This window comes from Mchenga conophoros, linkage group LG14 (assembly GCF_057382185.1).
Source record: "Mchenga conophoros isolate Kocher_MC1m ecotype Shallow Benthic linkage group LG14, M_conophoros_male_GT1.1, whole genome shotgun sequence".
Classification (NCBI taxonomy): Eukaryota; Metazoa; Chordata; class Actinopteri; order Cichliformes; family Cichlidae; genus Mchenga; species Mchenga conophoros.
Window position 1 is genome coordinate 2,900,917 of NC_140539.1, and position 23,016 is coordinate 2,923,932.

The following is a 23,016-nucleotide window of genomic DNA, read 5'->3' on the forward strand; positions in this document are numbered from 1 at the left end:
AAACATGTAAGCCCATAATCACAGTTTCCCTTAGACGCTGTGGGTTTTTTAACACTTAGGCTTCAACTGTCCCCCAGTTAATGCCCATTAAAACCACAGCAGGCTTTGCCGTCTGGTCTCAGCCGCCAAGGGAAGAGACCGATGCTCCGTGGGAGACTGATGGTTTATTAAAAGAAAAAAGCAGAGCTTTGCTGAGGTGAAAAGATGGTGGGGAATAAAAGATGCTTTTAAAGGAGACTGAGATAAGGGCCATTAGGTGATGTCGCCTCCCTGTCTGCGCGAAGACGCACCCAGCGCCGGCGCCTTGGCTCTGCCGAGTTTGTGTCAAATCAAAGTCAAAGCGGACTACAGAGCAAACACCCAGCAACACCACTGTCCTCAGCAGCACCAATCACAGCTCCACGTGTGGGGCTGCCGCTGTCTGTTTTAGGGAGCGTGGGTCAGTGTAGCATATCCCTCCTGGCTGTTTTAGAGCCGAGATGTTTTATTTGAGTTTTTACAGTGGAAACTTCAGCGTTACGGCTGTCTGACTAAGCTGGGGCTTCTTTTCGGGAAGGCTCATATTTTCAGAGTTAAAAAGCACATATTAAATGGTGCGCGAGTCATCTCTTTGTTGCCTAATCTACTGTAGCAAAGATTTGTTCGTGTCACCGCGACTGAAATAAATGAAATGAAATAAAGTATACATATGCAGATCATGTAAAAACAAATATAGGGCAGTGCTGCTTTGCATTTTGGATAATGAGCACGACCGTCACAGTTTTCCGAGTCTCAAGATGGAATTTTCCAATTGCTTGTTTTGTCAAACCAACAGTTTAACTCCAAAACCGAAGATGGGAGTCTCTAACACATCTAATGTGTATATGCACACAGCGTTATGTCATTTTACTTCCACACTGTCACGGTTTTTCCTACATATAAAATAAACTAATAATTTTGGTGCCCCCGAAATTCCTTCCTTGACCTTCCTTCATATAAGATCTTTGGTTTTGCTTGGTTTGGTTAAGACGTTTAATTTACTCAAGCATGAAGTACATTTTTGCTTACCAGATGGCAAAAATGTTGCACAGCCTCGTCTTTCTTTATGCACTGTGAGTATGTGTGTGTAAAACCCCCAACAGCTTTTTATGATTAGGAAAACTCTAACAGCGTCTCTTATATTGTGATTCCAGCAGTGCAGTAAAAATGTAGCTATTCCTTTCTGTCTGAATACAACATGTGATCTGTGTGGTGATGCCTTTTAAAAAGAAAGCAACATTTTGAAATTAAAATATGTTTTTAAACATTTATGTCTTTGTTCATATTTAAACGCATCTTTAAATATGAACAAAGTAGAAAAGCTGGGCTCAGAGACACAAACATTGTAACAATGTTTCACTGAACTCTTGTTCACTTTGGTTTTAAATGAGATTTTCGAGAGTTCGGAACAAATGTAAAGCTGTTGGATGGAGAAAATGCTTTTTGTACATTTTTGTAGTCCAATGACACGACCTGAAGATGCTGTTTGATAGTGATGTGCAATACCACTGATTTCCTTTCCAATCCGATACCAAGTAAAATTCAGGGTGGTATCGACGATACTGATCCGATACCAATACTCTGTACAAAAACTTAATGTTTCATTGTATTTCATAATGCAATTATATATTGTATTATGTAATTGTAGTAATAATATAAGGATATAGCTTAATAATGATTAAAGGACATCAGACTACTTGTTCATATTGCTTAATAATGCAGAATTATCATATAGAAATAAAAAAAAATTGAAGTTTTGCGCTGTTTGAACACCTTGCCTGCCTGCAGCACTAAAGGACTCTTCGAGAGACATCTGTCTCGCCCTAGTAGCACCTGTCCCTCTCCTCCTCTTCACTTCGCCTCAACATAAGCTCATCATGTTCATTGATATGATTTACTCTGAGGTGTTTGACGAGGTTAGTGGTGTTTCCACAACACCTCACTGTCTTGCCACATGTATCGAAAATCGCATCTTGGCTGTTTGTGGAGGTAAAAAATGTCCACACATGACTCCGTTTACGCTCAACCACTGTTGTGAGTGCGCATGCCAGGGGCTGCGACAGATTTATACAGCTGTATTTTGCATATGTCTATGAAAGGCGCAAGAGGAAGTAGTTCCTTCAAATTTAGAAGATCTGAATGATATAGTTTCTTTCTTAACTGTGTTCCTGTTAATGATAAACTACAAATTTACCCCAGAGTACTTAAATATCGATATTTTTGTATGAGAATCGATTCTAGAACATAAATTACTGGTATCGGAAGAATCAATATTTCAGTATCGATCCGCACACCACTACTGTTTGATTGGAACTTTAAGATGATAATCTGCCAATGCATTCATTGGTTTTAATCCTATAGAGTTCTTATGGGTCTATGAAACTAGGCCAAACTGTGGTAGACACCTCAGGAGTTGTGAGGAGAAAAATCTTCAGATTTATTCAATAAAGAGAACGAGATGATAGTAAAGGCCTGGCAGGCTGGGATTGGTGCAGGTGGATACTTCTTATTATCTGGACTTTATTTTATAATCACCTTGGAAGGCATTTGATGAAGTAAAGGTTCGAGTTTTGAGCGGATCCACCGCATCGAAGTGGAGATTACGACCATAACTCATTTTATAATGAAATGAAAGATAACTGAATAATGCTTCAAAACACTTAAGTTGACATTTATTCTTATGAAAATTAGATGATGTCGTAGCAGACGACGTCCTCCTCTTTGGGCAGCATGCAGCGTTTTTGCAGCGTTCTGTTGTCACCGCCGATGTGGCCGGGCAGACGACGAGGGAAGAGCGGCATCTCAGAGGTGGCAGGTGGCTTCTCGCCACCAGTCTTGGCGTGATGGTTGCTGTGATATTTTGAGGGTGAATAATTTAAGCCGCAACAACACGTCTCCCCTCACCACTGCGAAATGTGGCTCCTAGCAGCATGTTTCATTAATGCCGTTGCCTCCTATCCCTTTCCATAATTCAGCAGGCACTAGAGGAGCTCTGATGTGTCGCCACGTAGCTCACTGACACAGGGGATCTGGGAAAGGAGATAGAGTGAGGCTAGATGCAGAGGAGGTGAAAGATGGAGCGATAGTAAGGGGAGAAAGAGAGGGGAAGTGTAAAAGTGCGAGAAAGACTACAGTTCACTGCTTCCGCCGCGTTGTTTCACCACCCCGTCCCAGTTGGCAGAAGGATCTGGCCCACTTTACTGCGTCAACGGCAGAGGCTGAGCGTTGCACCTACCATGCCTAGAAAGGGCAATGCATTATTAACACTGTTGTGCTCTCCTATGTGCTAAATACTGCTCATTCCCATTCATGTTGTACGGGCATCATAACGTTGCTGCTGTGAGATCCCTGCTGAAGTCTAAACATGGTGGTTCACAGATAAATTCACTTTTAAATGACAGCTTTGCTGCTTTTTAGAAGCAAGTTCAATAAATGCTTTTCTCCTGGATGTGCAGTGAAACATAATTATAATTAGAGGTTTTTTTAACCAATATATACCTATACAAATATAAAAATGAGCAGTTTTACCGAGTATAGTCTCCATGGTGTTGAATTGGTAAGCCTCACTTGTTTTATTTTTCTTAAATTAAGTTGATGATAAAATTCTGGATGGGAGAATTTTCTGTTTTATTCGTTAGATTAACATTTTATAACCAAGGTCCGACATCTAAACAGCAGGTCTTCAGATGATGCCCCTGAATTATTCATGATGCTGCTCATGTCTGTCATTTTGGTGGCTGCAGTTTCTGTGTTGAGTGTCTCACACTCCTGGTTGAAAGTGTTTGTTGAAGGTGTTGAAGATTTGTTTGACTGTACAATGGTCACTTTCACACATGCAGCCATGCATCTTGATAGCATCACACCTTTTATTCCATACTAACCTATTTACAGATATGTTAAAGAAATGCAGACAAGTATTCCTATGGCACCCCCACTGGGTGGTTTCAATTCCAAATTATTCCACAATTCTAAAGAATTTGAGAAATGTAAATGTAAATGAAGAGAGTGGAATAGTACAAAGACAGCATGTATAAGGATATAAGCTGATAAAATGTGATTGTGTTTAAAAAATAAGAAAAATCCGCAGTCCTTGTGTGAATGTCGTGGTAATTTTGGCGATTCCAACTTTGGTAAATCTGACTGTTTGTACAGGACAGATGTTGCAGAAGTTTGAATTGATTTTAGATTTCGTTTAATCCACACAGAGTGAAAAATACATAAAATCACTTAAATCTTTTAAAAAATAATGCTGCAGGTTCTACAGTAACTTGCCGAAGCCGTTTTAACTTCTTCCCAGTGGACATAATTAACTGCAACCGGTATTTTTTGTTTGCTAGTATAAAAGGATTTGTTTGACAGCAGTCATAGACTGACTAACATACAGGTGTCGAACTCCAGGCCTCGGGGGCCGGTGTCCTGCAGGTTTTAGACGTGTCCTTGATCCAACACAGCTGATTTAAATGGCTAAATGACCTCCTCAACATGTCATGAAGTTCTCCAGAAGCCTGGTAATGAACTAATCATTTCATTCAGGTGTGTTGACCCACGGTGATATCTAAAACCTGCAGGGACACCGGCCCTCGAGGCCTGGAGTTCGACACCCCAACACATTTCATAAAGTAGAACAATGAAGGAGGACTAGCTCCAAATTCTTTAACTTTACCTCAGATCAACCACTAGATGGTTGAAACTTGGACACAATTTTGTGATCCAACAGGAAAATGATCCCATATGTTACGCCCCAGTCTAGGGGTACAGGAACATAACATAAGGGGTAGAAAGGAAGTGAACCATACCCAGAAGCCAACCTTTGAAGTGAACGGTGGTTTATTTGTGTCTACACTGAAAACTGAAGCCTGGGGTGAACAAAGGACAAAATAACAAACAAAAACAAGCTAAGTCAGGAAAGGAGGTGTGAAACAAAAACCAAACAAAAGACACGTGCTACACCTAACTCCCTAAACAGGAGGAAACAGTACAAGAAAATAATAAATCAGCTCAGCCCTTCAGTGTCTATTTACAAGTCAACTAATTTACACACTATATACAAACAACTCTGTAAATGTGAGGAACCACACACGAGTAACACAAGGTTTGAAAGCCAGGGTCAGGTCTGCTGCTGTGGTCAGACGCTATGGACCATGCCGGGTCTGTGCCGGGAAAACAACCAGTCTATATGAACTGTATTAATTCTGCCAAGAAGAGTGAAGTATTCAGGCAGAATTATATTAAATATCAAGCACCCAATTCTTGTTTCGTTTCATTATTTTTAACGCATTAATGATGTATGCTGTACAATCTTTACCAAAATTTAAAAAGAAATCGCGAAAATGACATGACAGGAGGACGCAAATCCTTTTGGGGCTGCAGTCGACAGGTTTAAAAACGCCACCGCAGTCCTCTATTGCAGCGGTCTCCAACCTTTTTTGCGCCACGGACCGGTTTATGCCCGACAGTATTTTCATGGACCGGCCTTTAAGGTGTCGCGGATAAACACAACAAAATAAAACCGGTACCGGTACCGAAAAAAAGAAAATTTATTCATAACGCACGTGAAAAGACCCAGGAAAACAGAGTTAACGATAAAAACGATAACAAAATAACGCTGAAAACCGATAAAAACCCTGAAAACTATACATTTCACACCTGAGCCTCAACTCTCGCGGCCCGGTACCAAACGACTCACGGACCGGTACCGGTCCGAGGCCCGGGGGTTGGGGACCGCTGCTCTATTGGACCAATGTTGTACTTCCATGTCTCGGCCAATCAGGTGGGAAAAGGGCTTATCTAACTGCCAGATGGTGATTCTAGTGCGGTTACCAAGGCCTCTGTGTTTAATTTCTCTGCAGGACTTTAGCCTTTTTGCCCAGGCGATCAGTTTGTAGTCGAGACTGGTCTCCTGTCTGTGCATTAGGAGACTATTATCCCTTTAAAAACCCCATGATCTTCTGATGAACTGTGACGATCGTCATCATCTTTAGGTGATCAATACAGAGACCAATCAGATTACAGACGTTAGATTGCCCAAACTAAAGTGTTCACCACAAACCTTTATTTTGAAAGGCCCTTTGTGTTATTCATTGCTAAAAATACAAACCCCGACCTTTTGTGTAGTGAGTATAAAACACCGTCAGACTCCGTCACATCAGTTTTATCAGTAGGAACATTTTGTCTCCATACTCATCTCCATGTGGAATCACCTCCTTTCCAAGCGCAGCCTGGCAGATAATGGCTGTTTTGTTTAGTGGTAGATCAGCCTAAAGTACATAACCTGAATTATTCATCTCTCGCTTAAGACTGCACTGCAAAGCAATTGCAGGGCAAACAGTTTGCTGAGTTGAAGATGCACGTAAGGGGGGTCCTTGTTGATGTAATGCTGCATATTTAGTGAGTGAGTCATGTTTTATTGATGCAAACATTCTGACCTCGCTTGCTTTAGTAGGCACCAACCTGATGAAATCTTTCCCACGCTTCGTTTGATCGGTGTGGGGCCGTCACACTGGATTGCAAAAATATATCAGCGCTCCCCTGCTGTCCCATTTGCTTCTGTTGTTTTCCTCAGTACTGCACAAAACCCAAAAAGTAAACTTCTGTGCTGTTTGAGGTCTGCTGGTTTGTGGTGTTTTGGTTGCAACACAGGTGAACGCAATAGGTTTACAAGTGTGCAAATATCCTCTGCATTCCTCCCAGCCGAAGGTCTCACCTGCAGCTAGCTTACGATCGACAGTTTGACACTATTAACCCATTAAGAAGTTTTCTGCTGACTATGAGAAGAACTTTTATTTGACCCTTCTAACACATTTCCACGCCAGTGAAGCCTCTTTCTGGTTGTGAAGCCATGCTTATTCAAGGATGTAATCTGCACAGGACCAACACGAGTGGGGCTTGGATGAGGGCTTTTAGATCAATGTGCCTCCCCGGAGAGCTGCTGACTTTTTGCGCTAACAATAGTACAGCAACAGTGATTTTTATTGCAGAGGAGGTTTGAATACATCAGCTCTCTGCCAAGTTAAAGTCGAGAGAAGAAATCCAAGCAGTGTGAGGACACAGGAGCAAACATAATTGCTTTTCTTGTTGCAAGGTTGTTTTAGACTTCGAAGGTGTATTAATATTTCACAGTGTGGTACCTTGCACAGGGTACAGATTGACACTGTCTGAAGATGGTGGGTTACTTATTTGCAGATATACAGTTAGGCCCATAAATATTTGGACTAATTTTGGTTCTGTGCATCACACAATGAAATTTAAATGAAACAACTTTCAGCTTTAATTCAGTGGGTTGAACAGAAAGAGGAACTAAAGCAGTTGGACAAATTAAAACTGAAAAGGAAATGTTCATTTCTAATACTTGGCTGAAGACCGTCTGCTGCCAGTGACAGCCTGAAGTCTTGAACTGGTGGACGTCACCAGATGCTGGTTTCCTCCTTTTGGATGCAGCGGCTTTCAGTTGCTGTTGCTTTGTAGGCCGGTCTGTCCAAAGTTTAGTCTTCAACAAGTATAATGCAGGTTCAGTTGGGCTAATATCAGGGACTGGCTTGACCATTCAAGGATATTCCTCTTCCAGCAGGTCAGCTGCTGATCGGAAGGTTGGTGGTTCGATCCCTGGCTCCCCCAGTTTGCATGGCAAATATCCTTGGGCAAGATACTTACCCCAACTTGCTCTCCGATGCATCCATCGGAGTATGAATGCGTTTGAATAATAGTTAGAAAGCACTCACAGTATAGATAATAGTGCTTGTGTGAATGGGTGTGTATGGGGTGAATGTGGCGTGTTGTAGAGAGCGCTTTGAGTACTCCAGGAGAGTAGAAAAGCGCTATAAAAGAATCAGTACATTTACTTTTTTCTTGCCATCATTCTGTTAGAGGTTGATCTTAGTTTACTCTGTCCAACAATGATTTTCCAGAACTGTGCTGCTTTTTTTTTAGCCAAGTCCAATCTAGCCTTTCTATTCTTGAGGATTATGAGTGGCTAACAGCCTGAACCCTGAGTATTTACTTTCACGCAGTCTTCTCTTTATGGTAGACTTGAATATCGATACGCTGACCTCCTGGACAGTGTTGTAACTGGCTGCTGTGAAGAGATGGAAATGATTCTGCGATCATACACTGCTATTATGTTCCGTGGACTTCCAGGTGTTTTTGCATTGCTGAGTTCACCAGTACTTTCTTTCTTTCTCAGGATGTACCAAACTGAAGATTTTGCCACTTCTAATATTGTGCCACTTTCTCGGATGTTTGTTTTCTATTTTCGCAGCATAAGGATGGCTTGTTTCACCTGCATGGAGCGCTCCTTTGACCACATGTTTTCTGTCCACAGTAACATTTTCCAAATGCAAGCACCACACCTCAGATCAACTCCAGGCCTTTTGTCTGCTTAATTGATAATGACATAACGAAGGAATTGCCCACACCTGCCTGTGAAATACGGTTGTATAAGGACTGAATGGCCCGTAGCAATGGGCCAGGCACCCCATACTCCCAGAGCACCCCCCACAGGACCCCCCCGAGCGACACGGTCGAATGCCTTCTCCAAGTCCACAAAACACATGTAGACTGGTTGGGCAAACTCCCATGCACCCTCAAGTATCCTCGAGAGGATAGAGCTGTGTTCTGCAACCAGGACGAAAACCGCATTGTTCCTCCTGTATCCGAGGGTCGACTAACGGACGAACTCTCCTCTCCAGCACCCTGGCATAGACTTTCCCAGGGAGGCTGAGGAGTGTGATTCCCCGTTGCAAGAGCTTGGTTTGCATAGCCGGCAATAAGTCGGACTTGTTCCTGGTGGGTGATGGGCTCCACCAGGGCTGCCCTTTGTCACCGATTCTGTTCATAATTTTTATGGACAGAATTTCTAGGCGTAGCCAAGAGGTGGAAGGCTTTCACTTTGGTGGTCTCAGGATCACATCTCTGCTTTTCGCAGATGATGTGGTTCTGTTGGCTTCATCGGGTGATTGCCTCCAGCTCGCCTTGGAACGGTTCGCAGCCGAGTGTAAAGCAGTGGGAATAAGAATCAGCACCTTCAAATCTGAAGCCATGGTCCTCAGCCGGAAAAGGCTGGAGTGCCCACTCCGGGTCAGAGATGAGACCCTGCCCCAAGTGGAGGAGTTTAAGTATCTCGGGGTCTTGTTCACGAGTGATGGGAGAAGGGAGCGACAGACGGATTGGTGCAGCGGCTGCAGTAATGCAGACCCTGTACCGGTCTGTTGTGATGAAGAGAGAGCTGAGTGTAAAAGCGAAGCTCTCAATTTACCGATCTACGTCCCTACCCTCACCTATGGTCACGAGCTGTGGGTAGTGATCGCAAATACAAGCGGTGGAAATGAGTTTCCTCCGAAGGGTGGCTGGCCTCTCCCCTAGAGATAGGGTGAGAGGTTCAGCCATTCGGGAGGGGCTCGGAGCAGAGCCACTGCTCCTCCACATCGAAAGGAGTCAGTGAGGTGGTTCGGAAGAAGATGGATGGATGGACATTCTGTTTGCTAAAATCCTCTGTGGTGATGTATTTCCTGTTTTCTAATCAGATGCTGGATAAACTGAGAGACCGATGGACCAAAACTGGTCTCTGGGAAAAGCTAGAGCAACAGAAAACGGTGATCACAGAGCCCCGTGGTGGTGGAGGCAAGGGAGACTTTGATGAGCTGCTTCACACGTACTACAGTGCCATCAAATACTGTGAAGAAAAAGGTGAGACTGATACACATTGTTATGCTGACTCTGGAACAGCTGCTGTTTACTAGTGATTCAATGTGCATAATCCACAGCTGAATAATCCAGAATTCAGCAGGTTATTGTTATTGTCACAAAGTTTGTGTGCCTCTGTTAGAAGCAATCTTAATAAGAAACTGGCCAATGACCAATGACACACTCTTTGGAAAGGGGCTTCTCAATGGCTGTGATTTAATATTATTCTTATACGAGGATCTATAAGCTCATTAAGGTTATCTTAATGACCTTGTAGTACCATATCATCCCATTAGAGCACTTCGCTCTCACACTGCAGGCCTACTTGTTGTTCCTAGAGTATTTAAAAGTCGAATGGGAGGCATAGGGGGTCATATGATTGTTGGGGATTTCTCTGCTTTCTTTGTTACATCTGTGTTTAGAGGCTAAAAAAGTAAATGACAGAAATTGTTTTACTATCCAAAAACTTGGATAATGAATCCTTCAAATGGATGCTAGATCTGCCCAGCATCCATTTCAATGAGTCGTACCACTCGAACATAGTTGCGCACCACATACACGCCTTCTCCCACTTCATGTTCACGGCTCATGGCGTGTGTTTGTTTGATACAGATGGTGCACTGCTGATTGCTGTGTGTAGGGGTAAAGTGAGCGAAGGGCTTGATTTTACGGACGACAACGCCAGGGCAGTAGTCGCCGTTGGAATTCCCTTCCCCAACATTAAAGACCTCCAGGCAAGTAGAATCCCAACAACAAGCTGTGGGGCGTGTGCTTCAGGGCTGCAGGAACTCAGGCTATAAAAATGTTGTAAGATTTTAATGTTATAAAATCCAAAATGTGAATCATTTTTACATAATTAGGCAAAACATGAAGTGTGATGTGATAGAAATCATTTTTTTAAAAAAGTGTTAGACATGTAACAGTATATGTAACATCTGCAGCTCTCCACCTGTTTATCACTGACACAGCGTCATCCACCTTTAACAGTGCCTGTGCAAAACCTGTAAAGCAGTTGTTTGTAAAGAAAGGGTGGCTTTGGCAGCACAGTGTAGGTTGGGCCTGTTTAGTTTGTAAGCATCTCCTTCTTTGCTCTTCAGTTTTTTCTCTTTGCCTCTGGTATTGAACACTTTGAACACGATAACTCACAGACATGAACGTGCACGCTCACACAAACACACACCAAATAAGAGCATCCCTTTTAGGTGATCCATGAAAAAGAATCCCAAAGCGATGTTGCCGTGTCTGGCCTGTCCTTAGCAGATAAAGTTGACCTTTAAGTTTGAGTCCCTTCCTCCCCTCCTGCCTCCCACTTTCCTCCCCTTGACTCCTTCTGATCCTGCTGTCAGAGCACAATGAAGCTTTCACTAACCTTTTCTGTCAGGGTAGAAAGATGTGTGGCTGATTGAGGCTTCCTCGGTCCTTTCACCTTTGCTTTTCACCTCAGCTGTCAGTTTCACCTCTGTCAGCTCTCAGGGCATGTCTTCAATTTTGCTGATTTTTCTTTATTTGTTTGATTTTTGGGGGGTGTTCTTGGTTTTAGCGTTGAAGAAGTGGGTCCAAGAGCTGTCCAAGCGCCCAGTTCACAGTTTTGTGCCAGTGTTAGTGTGAGAGGAGGTTTGGCTCTTTTGTACAGTTTTGCTGTGGTTTGGTTTTTGGTTGTACTGAATTATATGGTGTTATTTATTCATTCGGCTGACAAATTTATGGAATAAATACAATAAAAGCCGACTCACAGTATGTTGAAAGCGATGTTTCAGACAGGAAACAGGAACATAACACCGGGGGGAGGATTGAGGAAGCTAAAGCTAGTTAAGGGGGACGTGGAGCTGACCAAGCATGAAGATGCTGCATTTCTAATGACACACTGTGCATCAACAGCCTTTGTTTATTTGCAACATGCGCAGAGCTCCACAGACAGATCGCTGCTGCGTGACCAGGTGGCCTGCTGACACTCCTGCTTCTCACCGTGACTGTCCTTCATTTTTGCCTCCTTAGTTACACAACAAGAACACAGTTGTTAGCGTAGTTTTCCCCAGTGTCAGAACTGTAGTCACGTTAGACCCATCTATATCACTTATGTTTATACCAGCATTGCTAGCTTCCATTGTAGCAGAAGGAGCTAGTTCATTTTTATTAGTCTCAGCTTTATACAGCAATGTGACACAATGCATTTGGATGCAGTCTGACAGAAGTCATAAAAATGTCATTTATATTTGAAAAGACTGGCTGTCAAACGTTCTGTTTACTGTGGACTGAATGTGTTGGAATCCATAACGGTCTGCTTGTTTTCATCATCACTTTGAAACCTGACTTTCACATTGTCTTTCCATCTTTTTTGTACTGCACTCTAGTCGTGTTTCCGTCCTCTTCTTATCTTCTCTTTCAGCCACAGAGGCAGCCCCCAGAGAAGCCCTGGGAGCTCTAAAGGTCTCTGAGCTAACCCCATTACACTGTTGAGAGGAAGAGGACATTGACACTAATGACTCTGAGCCTATGTAGCTAGCTCCCATAACATGCTAAACTAGCACACAGACCTCTGTCAGACACATAACAGCTGCTTTAAGGGACAGAAAAGTTCAAACAAACAAAAGTTATAATAATGTAGCCATTAACAGATCAGTCAATATTTGTAGATATGACAAAATAAAGTTTTCATGGGGTTCTGTGCAGAATGTATGAAGCACCTTGATTCTTTATTTTTCAGCCATTCGGTTGTAGATTTGCTGATGTGCTCGATATCACTGTCCAGTTTGTATGACCCTATTTTGCCCAAGCTTTCTCTATTAGGTCCAGTGGCTGCTAAACGAGCCCAAATCATTATCCCATTGCCACCGTGCTGACAGTTTGGTTTTTGTCAAACGTGGTGCTTTGCATCTGTCAAAAGGCCGTTGTTCCAGAAGTCACGAGGTTTGCAAACCTAAGCTGAGCTGCTACGTGCTGTCTCCTGACAGTTCTTAGTGCACTCTGGTAAACGTTTAAATTTTACATGCCAATTGAGGCCCGTAGAGTCTGAGATGTTGCTCTGAACATCAGGTGGACCTTATGATGAATTTGCTGGTACATCCACTCCTGGGAAGATTGTAGCATTGTGAGAACACACGGCTCTGTACTCCAGACCAGCACGCAGCCAAAGCTGTTACAGAACTTACCTGTAGTTGTACTAATGTTGTTTCTGAAACAGCTACAAAGAAGTGTGATCTTTGTCATGGTGCAGTTCTGCTCATTACACAGAGTGTGTGTCCTGAAGCCAGCCTCTTCTGTCCCCGGTCATAGCGACCCAATACACAGATGCACTGATAATTCTGACGTGTAGATGACGATCGAATAAGTGCCTCACGAGCTGATCATGTGACCTCTTCTTTCTCATATTAAAACGTTTTCTTTACTCACTGATTTTCCTGCCTTTAATTCCCAGGAGTAATGCTGCTTTCTCCCAGCAGTCTTAGTGTGTCTGGGTTTGTGCACACCTTTCATGTATTAGCACGCTATCACGTTTACTCCGCATGTCTCACAGTGACATTCCTTTAATGCATACAGGCTCACACACACATATGTGACATATCCTTACATAGTCACTTCCATGCACTAGTGCTAACCTGTGCATTCTCCTGAGAGCACAAATGGACCCAGACACATTAACGCATTCATTCTGCTGTTATACGACAGCACCCCATTGCTAGGATAAGAGGTGTAAGCCCTGTTCTCTCCATTTAAACTACTCCAGCGCTCTCGATGCCTGCGCGGCCTGCATTCCCAGACGGGCATAACCTGTAGACGCTGGAGCACGTAGCATTTTACTGGCCTGTTGTGTTATTGTGACAAAGATCAAAGGTTGAACTTGAAAAGTCCTCTGCAGAGAAAGCCTTGCCAAAGGTGGTATTACATTTATGTTGAGTTTTTCCAGTGGCATGTTTTTACAGTGAACAGTCACGTCCTGCGTGAGTAAGTCAAACAATAAGTAGGTTTAACAAGCAATAAAAAGACACTTACAACTGATAAGGCATCTCTCTCAGTTTAATGAAGAACACAGCCAACCTTTGTGGTTGCCCTTTATTAGAGACACGAGAGCATTTGCCTGTAAGCTTTTAAAACGAATGGATAACGGGGATTTTAGCAGAATGTTGGAGAGTTCATGGAACTCCTCAAGAATAGGTGCTGATGGATGCTCCAGGCACGCTCAAGCCACTGTACATGTGGCTTTGTCATCAGTAGCTGAAGTACTTCTACATAACACATGAGTATCCTTTGTTTAATCCTCGTTCTTCTTTTGTTAGTGCATTCTCGTGATATTATTCAGTAGTGTCTAAAACTCTGTTTATTCTCTCAGAGAAACAACACCAACCAACTGTCCGTGTTGTTAAAGCAGCTCTCAGACGTCTAATGCTAAAAACAAGCAACCGTGACCATGTGATCAAATGAGTCTAACCAGGGATTCATTAAAAGCTGTCCTGGTGGTGACTATGTTTTGTTTTTTTCACAAGAGCTATTTAAATATTGGTCCTAAATAATCCACACAGGTTGAAGATGATTTATCATCTACAGAAGGATGAACCATTTCAACATAAACGCTAAAGTTTACACTTTAAAAGATTTGCATGGTTGCACGTTACAGACGCATGTGTTCAAGGTTGAGACAGCTTTGTGTTTTAGCATGTTGTTGTTAGCTGAAGGTGTTATCGTAATGTATGCAGTTGCCCTTCTGTTACTGTTAACTCTGTTAGCACATTTAAAGAGAGCCTGGAAAAGTCCTGGGAGCGCGGCTGAAGTGTGATAGCTGCACCTACGCACAGCTGGTCCAGCTTTGACACACAGCATGCAGTCCTGGGGGTGGATAGATAGTCAGCCCCCCCGAAACCTCCAACCCTGCAGCAGCTCGGGGTCTGCTGTCTGCTTTGCATTTTGTGCAGCTCAGCGAACCCACACCCACCTGTCCGCACCCCACAATCATAGGATATTCTTCTAAATATGTTTTTTAGGGTAATATCACTGAGGAGCTGTCTCCAGGTCCAACATACTGTCACTTTCTTTTTTTTTTCAATATGTCATCGTGATGTCATTAGCTAGAGTAGCTTCCTTTCACCCAATTTTTTTACTAAATACATATCCGCACCTCAAAAACATGTTTCTTCAATTACATTGCAGCTCGCCAATTCCACCCTCACGCGTCTGCTACTCCTTGTAGGTGCCGTGCGTGTCCTTTAATCCAAGCAGCTTTGAGATCTGGTAATCAAAGGTGGTAATCGTGGCTAAATCAAGACTGACTTAAGACAAAGACCAAAATGAAATTTAAAGAGGACTCGAGACCTTTAGTTAATGCCTACACTAGAGTCGAGCTGATTTTTACCAAGAAAACTTGTGAAACAAAGACGACTTTGAAGCAGAAGTTCAGCTTCTACGTTCTTTTTGATGTGGTTTACCATTCACTGCCAACTTGAGCTTAAGCGTCAGATCAGCAAGCTTCAACCTTACGCTCAGTCCCGCAGCCTGACTTTACTAGTATGGGCTCAAACTGGTCATAAATATTTTAGCGCGGTTAACTCGCACCGCGGTCCAGCCCCACGCACGGGGCGATCCTTGCTAACGGAGATTTGCCTCGTTGATGCGGTTATGGCTTTAATGCCATTTTAACGAGATTAACGCTGACAGCACTAAAATATTTTGTACTTGTAAATCAAATGTGTAGTTGTGAGTTTGTGAGTAGTTTGTAACCTTGTAAACCAAAATATCTGAAAATGTTATGTTTGTGCATCTTTAGATGAGAATTTGTTCGTGAGAATGTTTTTGTTAAGGTCTGCTTACAGACACGAAGCAAAGAACGACGTGTAAAACTCTGCACTCGCACACCGTGGCTGTGTGACTTTCAACTTACAAGTACAAATTTTGACCCAATTTTTCTTCCTTTCAGCTGATTGGCCAATGTCATGTCAGTCACAAATGTAACAATCCAATCAGAGAACAGATGGGTTTGGCTGTCAGTGATGCTATACTGAGCTTCAGGTCCTGGAAGGGGAAATGCCCTTTCACATGCCGGCGTTTTCCTTCATCAGCACAAGGAAAACATTCTGTGCGTGTCCGAGTTTGGTGAATTGTTGTTGCAGGTTTACGTGCTCACACAGGGACCTCCGGAGCCTTTTCAGCGGCTCTGTGGACCTCGGGGGGGGGGGGGAAGCATTGTTGTGGAAATGACACACTCTTCACTAGTTGTGATAGTTACAAAGCTTTCTTCGTTATGAATGAGCCATACGTTTTTATTGAACGTTTGAAGATAATACAACACAAACTCTTGTAGAGGACATAAAGACAGAGAGATACATGCTTTGGAACGACAAGGATCAGGTGCATCTAGTACACGACAGAGCACAGCGGCCAGCGCAACAAGTTTTGGATCCTTAGCTCTTAGTCAGCGGTGAGTGCGTCTGTTGCGAAAGGGCCTTTATGCTGCACAGTGTGACTCGCAGCAGTGGTCCCGGGTCAGCCCTGACTGTGTGTTAAAGTAATAATGGTATTTCAACTTTATCCTTTCAACAGCTACCGAAGGTTAAGGGACCTAGCTTGTATGACCCCTATGGGATATTCCTATAGAGGTCCTCCAGCTTCAAACTGCGTTACCTGGAAATACAGTTTGAAGCTGGAGGACCTGAAGCTCAGTAAAGCACCCCACCGACAGCCAAACCCATCTGTTCTCTGATTGGATTGTTAAATTTGTGATTGACCAATCAGCTGAAAGCAAGAAAAATTCGTACTTGTAAGTTGAAACTCACACAGCATAAATGTATCTGTGAGCAGACCTTAACAAAAACAGTTTGTAACAAAGTCTCATCTGTGGATGCACAAACAACATTTTCTGATATTTTTGGTTACAAGGTTACAAAATCCAGCTCACAACTACGCATTTGAGTTACAAGTACAAAATATTTATGACCACAATTTGAGCCCATATACTAGTCATGGATATTTCCTTTGAGAGGAACAATTAAAGAATAAGTAGGTCTGTATGAAGCTCTAGTGTGAGCTGATCCATGAGCAGATTGGAGTGCGATAGCCTGATGTCCTAGTCTGATGTCCTGAGTGTGAGCACACACACACACGGAGGCTGTCGGAGATGAGCCGCTCAGCTGTCAGCTCGGCCACATGTGGCAGATGAGGCGCTCAGCAATCTCAGTGACAGGCACAAGATGTCCCGGACTGCCAGGGGCGTGCACGCTGACACTGACGTGCATGCACACGCCCTGCGTAAAATGTAGCTCAAACGGATGCGAATCATGCCTAGTGGTCAAATATATGTTTTTAGGGATGAACAGGTTGCTGTAGAGGACAAGGCGAAGGCAAGCGAGCGATCTCTTGACATTTTAACTAATCCCTTCTAGCTTGTGGTTTCTTGCACATTTGTTAGATTTGCTAGCAGCCAGGATTGGCTTTTTCACATATGCAACCTGTCATGTCAGATTGGACGATGACATGGGACAGACCAGGGATGTGATGGCTGGAACACTGAAACGGACTGTGATTGGATTTAGATGACACCACCGGCTCGAGGCTACCGGCCTTTCTCGGGCTCTAGAAGTAGATTCTTTAACTGCTTTGGTGTCTCACATGTTGGCAAACCTCTCACCGTGAACCCGGCAGCGTTTTCGAGACTTCCTGCGATACGGCCACACGGACGTCCCTCCTACTGAAAACCTCTGTTATTGTTTTAAATCTCTTGATAAGCGTCGGCTTGCAGTCTTCAACCTATAAAAACCTTTTTATTGGTTTTAGTGTGTTCCAAGGTAGCAGCAGGTGTTGCACGCATGTTTGCATGCTTGTTGGGTGAGGTGTGATTAGTCACAAACCAAGTTTAGGGTGACATTTAGGATTTCCTGTGACTCTGCTTGTTTGTTTACGCACACAAGCCCGGGAAGGCCACAGTGGCATTGCGTGATTGGCGTGAGGGAACAGCCCGTACCTGTCATGGCCCCGTGTTTGGTGGCTCTGGGCAAACACACGGTACCTGTCAAAAGCAGTTAGAGCCCCGTTCAGCAGCCTGCCCTGCACAGCATCCCGTCAGACGCCAGCTGAACTTTTCACTTGTCAATTCTGAAAGGTTAGCGCTAAAATCAGCAGCGACAGATGCAAATGGATGGATGCTTTCCTGGCATTTCTGCGCAGGGATGCTTCATGTCGCCTCGACCACCTTGTCTGCCCCCTCCTACCTCCGCTCTACTCTGTCATGGCCTCTCGTTAGCCCCTCTGTTACCCTTTCAGAATACATCTGTCTGTGCAGACGGGCAATACCTCACCACTTCAGGCTTCAAGCTTACTCATATTTCGGGGGAAGGTTTACCCAGTTGATGTTCTCCTTCATAGTCTGTTTTAATTCAATTTGTTCTTAATTATTAACTGTGCATGAATCCTTGTTACCAAAGGTGTTGCCATACAGTTATATGTATGGCAGGGTATTATGTTTGGCTGTAGTCAAATCAGAAACCCTTTCGTGACCAAGCTGTGATTTATAACCCAGATATTTAGTTAGTTTTGTAAAGAAATGATCATTTCAGACATCCAGTAAAAACAAAAATCTAGACATTTTCAGTTTACAGCTCCTCCACACACATCGTAAACTCCCTGACTTTGTACTCTGGGTCTGAAGAAACCAGCCGTTTGTAGCTTGTTGTTTTTATTTGTTACCATTCTTTATATTTTTGGGTGTTTTAAAAACTGAATCAGTAAAATGAATATGGGGCAAAAAAAATCAAAACAAAGAGCAACAATAACCAAAATTTGATGCAAATTGCTGCCATCATGGGTCGTAGACCTCCAACTCCATACTTTGCTGGTTGCATCTCAGTCTTTCTCTGTTGAGCGTCCCGGGACACTCAACAGAGGCACCTGCCGCACCACCGGCGACTGAAAGACGAGCCGTCTTCACTCGTTTTCAGTTTAGTTTGAGGAGCCCTCTGAGTTTTTACTCCAAATATTTTTATTGAGTTATTATGAATACAGTTTACGAAAAGAAAAGAAAAAAGGGAAACACAAAAACTGGTTACATTGAATAGAAAAAAGCTTCTCATGTTAGAACATAAGTAAAGGAAAAGAAAACAAACAAACAAAAATTAACAAAACAACACAACTGCGATTAATACGAGCACACCCTTTCCTTATAAACCCCACAGAAGTTAGCTGCAGCACCACTGAGCTTCATTAACAAGCCCTCGACGGACCCGTATGGAGTCATTTTGATTCATTAACTCGAGCTGTGCTTTACTGACTTACCTCCCCGACTCTTACCTCAGTCTGATTTTGGTGAACTCTGCCGTTGAGCCCTGGGCTGGCCGGGAATTGAACCCGACACTCACTGCCTAAAGGCATGTGACTGTCGTGTTGCCCTGATGTTTTGCTTTCACCGCTTCTTGTTTTTCATTTTAGCCTCGATGAAATGTTTTTGTATTTTTTATACCTGTTGTTTGTAAATATTCTCCATCAACACAAGTGACTTACAGACATTTAAAAGTTGTTCTGTTTGTGTTTCAGGTGGAACTGAAGATGAAGTACAATGACCTGCACTCTAAGTCCAGAGGTCTTCTCCCAGGCAGTCGCTGGTATGAGATTCAGGCCTACAGAGCCCTGAACCAGGCCCTGGGGAGGTAAACCTCTGCAGCTGCTTCAGATTTAAAACTGAGCCTTTTGCACTTCTAAATGAAAACTCCACACTTGATTTTACAGGTGCATTCGCCACAGGAATGACTGGGGAGCTCTAATTCTGGTGGATGATCGGTACAGGAATAATCCTAATAAGTACATCACAGGTACTCTGCACTATTCAGCCGCCCACTTTTACCACTAGATGGCACTGGTTATCCACTGCAAGATGTTTGCTAGCACTTGTCTCTGTTGTGTGTCTGTAATCTCAGGTCTGTCTAAATGGGTCCGCCAGCTTGTCCAGCATCACAGCACCTTCAGCGACGCAATGCAGTCTTTGGTTGCATTCTCTCAGGTGCAGAAGAAGATGGATGGGGCTCCTGCTGACAGGCAGGCCATCAGCTCTACTGTCTCGTCTCCCAGCAGCCACCTAGCAGCCGCTGCAGAGGGACATAGTCTGCCTGAGGCTTCAGAACCTCAGATACCTATCTCATGTGTCAGACTACCTGAACCCCAGCAGCACTCAAGCCCCTCAGCCGACCTCGTTTGTTCCCATACACAGTTGAAAGCTGAACAGAAAGAAAAAGCAGGTGAGATTGATGGATCTGTTGAGAGACGAATTTTCGGGAAGATCAATATCTCTTTAGAGTCTTATTGAAGGACCTAAAAAATACAGCAGGTATAGATCTCGGATCATCAAAGCTGGGCTCTGTCCTCTCTGTTAAGGCCTGTCCAATAATGCTGCCTTGAATGGTACCGAGAGGTTTACATGAGCAGTAACGATGAAGTAACTGAGGGCCAAGTAGCAATGGAGGCACCCATAGTGTTTCCACCCTTTTCTTGTGCATATCATCCTCTTCTTTCTTCTTCTGCACTTGGGAAAATGTTTGATACAGTCCTGATTTTTCTTGATTTGTTTATTTTTGTCTGTGCCCAGATACTTTGCCACCAGTGACATGAAGATGTATTCCAGCTCAGGACTTATTTTTCATTAAAAATGTCAAAAACCTTCAAAGAATCACAAAAGTTATTATGTGGATTTTTAAAAGCGTTCTGCTAAATCAGTGGCAACGCTTTACGTTATCAGACCTGACTGTGGTGTGCTGCATTGTGTAAAAGCATACTAAATTTGACCAATAGGCTGTACAGCAGTAAGAACACGTGCCAATCAAATTCATGTTGCTTTAATGCGTCTCTTTTACCGGCACTTACGACGCCTTTAAAAAGATCAGTGAAGTAGCCGTGATGTCCGTGGACTCTCATGCATATGTAGAAAAAAACACGGAGAAGGGGCTTCGTTACCGTACAGGCAGCAGACGCGTACCGAACCGTGGCTATAGAGCTCCACTGAGACAGAGTGGGTTCGTTTCACAGTTCAGTCTTTCACATCTGTGTCCAACAATCTTGGGTGACCTGGTAGTCAGGTTGTTGCGTATCACACAGACTCCCTGATTTGAATTCCGGTTGGCTGAATGTCCTCACTTGTGTTTCAAATTGTGTAAATAAAGGTCAGAAAATAGAGAGATTTCTACCGCTTTCAGACGTCTTTTTCCTTCAGCAGATGTGTGGCAGGAGGTAATGTTAGATTTGCACGGTGTGAGGCAAGTCCAACTAAATTTTTCATGAATCGTGACCTTTTATGCACAGACGCTTTTGAAAGACGGGGATCAAAAGGTGCGTATCGTTTTTGTCAAGGGTGTGCCGGAGCATGACATCACGCGGAGGAAATACGCCGAGGTGACGTGTTTGCACATCGCCTTGGCGACGCCCATTGTCTTTGGGGTCATGACGAGGTTGAGCTGTTAGTCTGTTTGAGTTCAGTGTGGTGGATAGAGTGGTAGAGGAGCAGTAGCCCCCCCCACCCGTCATAGTTGGGAGTGGACGTTGGGGGCGGGGGGCCATGGGATCAGTTGAGTGGCTTGCCTCATTACTGTAAGGTCTTTTGCATGCCTGAGTGGCGCTGGAGCGAGCTGATGAGCAGATGTTGGACTGTTGCTTTTAATTAAATCCTCTTAACCTTTGTTCGGGCTCTATTGAGCGTATGCTCACGTTTGCTATATCTTTCTTTATAAACTGACCTCCTAGCACACACTGCTGACAGTCTCAAAACCTTGTCAGTATAAACGTGTGTTCTGTCAGTTTCGAGCTGCTTTAAGGAGAAAAAGTGTCCTTGTGAATGTTAAATTATGTCATTTTCTTTCCATGATGCAGACCAGTTGAAGAAGCAGCACCGTCCCTCAGAAGAGCCTCTCCCACTTCAAAAAAGAGCAGCGCTGCCTCTGTTCTCCATTTTCACCTCCAGCCCCACCAACCACACCTTCAGGAAGCCCATTTTTAAAAGAAGTGCACCGAGTAGTCCTGGCCAGGAAACGTCCAATTGTTGTGACGACAAAGAAAACCAGCAGATCGCCTCTGCATCACTGAAGACTAATGGTTCAGATGAAGCCAGAGGAGACCAAACCAGTCTGGCTCCAGAGCCCGCTCCAGTAACGGCCCCGCCCAGCTGTGAAAACGAACCACCTGCAGCAGGCAGTTCAGACGAAGACGAAAAGGACCAGACTGTGTTTTTTACTCCAGAACTTTTTGAGGGTGAAGGAGATGAAGGCGGTGCACAGGAGGAGACGAAGGCAGAGTCACTTCCAGAGTCGGTCCAAGGAGCAACGAGCACAGCCTCGGTGACCGAAGAGCTCCTCAGCTCTGAGCAGACCCACGTGCGAGGGCTCGCCTCGGCTCTGGATGGACAGAGTGCTGTTTCAGTCAGTGAGCAGAGCGCAGGACTGTCGCAGGGGAAGGAAGAAGTCAGAGGACAGAAGCAGTATGAGGAGGGAGAGGGTAGACAGAGAGGCAGCAGGCTGTCCAGGTCCAGACAGAACGTTTCCTCCACTCAAACAGGTCTAACTACTGCTCAGCAAGACGAGGCAGAAGGTCCTACACTACAATAAACATTCAAAATATGGAAACCAGATTCATGTTAAAATCAGCTGAGGTGCAATAGAAAGCCCTACATTCAGTTCATCATTTAGTCCTGTTTAATGATGTGTTTGTAGATTATGGGTGAGGAAGGGGAATGTTTTAGATGTCTGAGTGAACCAAAGACGGGCCTTTTTTCAGTCTCATTTACAACCATGTAATTATTTGTTGTGCAGTAAGTACAAATATTTGCATAAACTTTGTTAGTTCACAATAAAATTGTTCATCTCTATTCCTGTGGTGATTTTGTGACAATTTCTTTTAGTTTGATGTTTTTGTGTCTGTTTCAAACAGATATGAGTCTTACGCCGCTGGCAGCAGGTAGGTTGTGTGTTTATCATAGCTGAGTAAAGCTGGTTATTTGAAATAAAAACATAAACAGCTGTCAGTTTGTCACTAATTTGAACTTAAACTAATATTAATGTCAATAGTTGTCCTCTTCAACATGGCTGAGCAGCCATCAGTCCAGGCAGGCGAGTTAGAGTCATGTCAGCTCACGAGCGACGTAGAAACCAGTTTGATCTCAACTGGGCCAGATCAGCAAAACTAACAGCCACAAGGTTTCGCCTTTGCAGCGCCATGTTGGACCCCTGCTGGCGTCAGAACTGATAAGCCTTCATGGCGTGGATCCAGCAAGGCGCTGAAAACTGCTCTGAGATTTTACAAACATGCTGACTGCACAGCCTCGGCGTCTCTTGTTCCACGGTTCGTTCCTGCGGCGCTGCCATTTGA

General features: G+C 43.9%; 1 protein-coding gene across 2 annotated transcripts in view; it reads left to right on the plus strand.

Moving 5' to 3' along the window:
- The window catches only part of brip1 (BRCA1 interacting helicase 1), a 42,750-nt gene extending 20,241 nt beyond the window's left edge, over positions 1–22,509 (plus strand). Inside the window, exons 15-20 of one of the 2 annotated variants that reach the window (XM_085244969.1) lie at positions 9,537–9,699; positions 10,309–10,430; positions 19,207–19,319; positions 19,399–19,481; positions 19,587–19,904; positions 21,526–22,509. In XM_085244969.1, coding sequence (XP_085101095.1) covers positions 9,537–9,699; positions 10,309–10,430; positions 19,207–19,319; positions 19,399–19,481; positions 19,587–19,904; positions 21,526–22,256 — 1,530 coding nt within the window. In that variant the 3' untranslated portion in view covers positions 22,257–22,509. The remainder of the gene's footprint in view (positions 1–9,536; positions 9,700–10,308; positions 10,431–19,206; positions 19,320–19,398; positions 19,482–19,586; positions 19,905–21,525) is intronic. The other variant, XM_085244970.1, reaches the window with a different exon arrangement.
- The last annotated feature ends 507 nt before the right edge of the window (positions 22,510–23,016 follow it).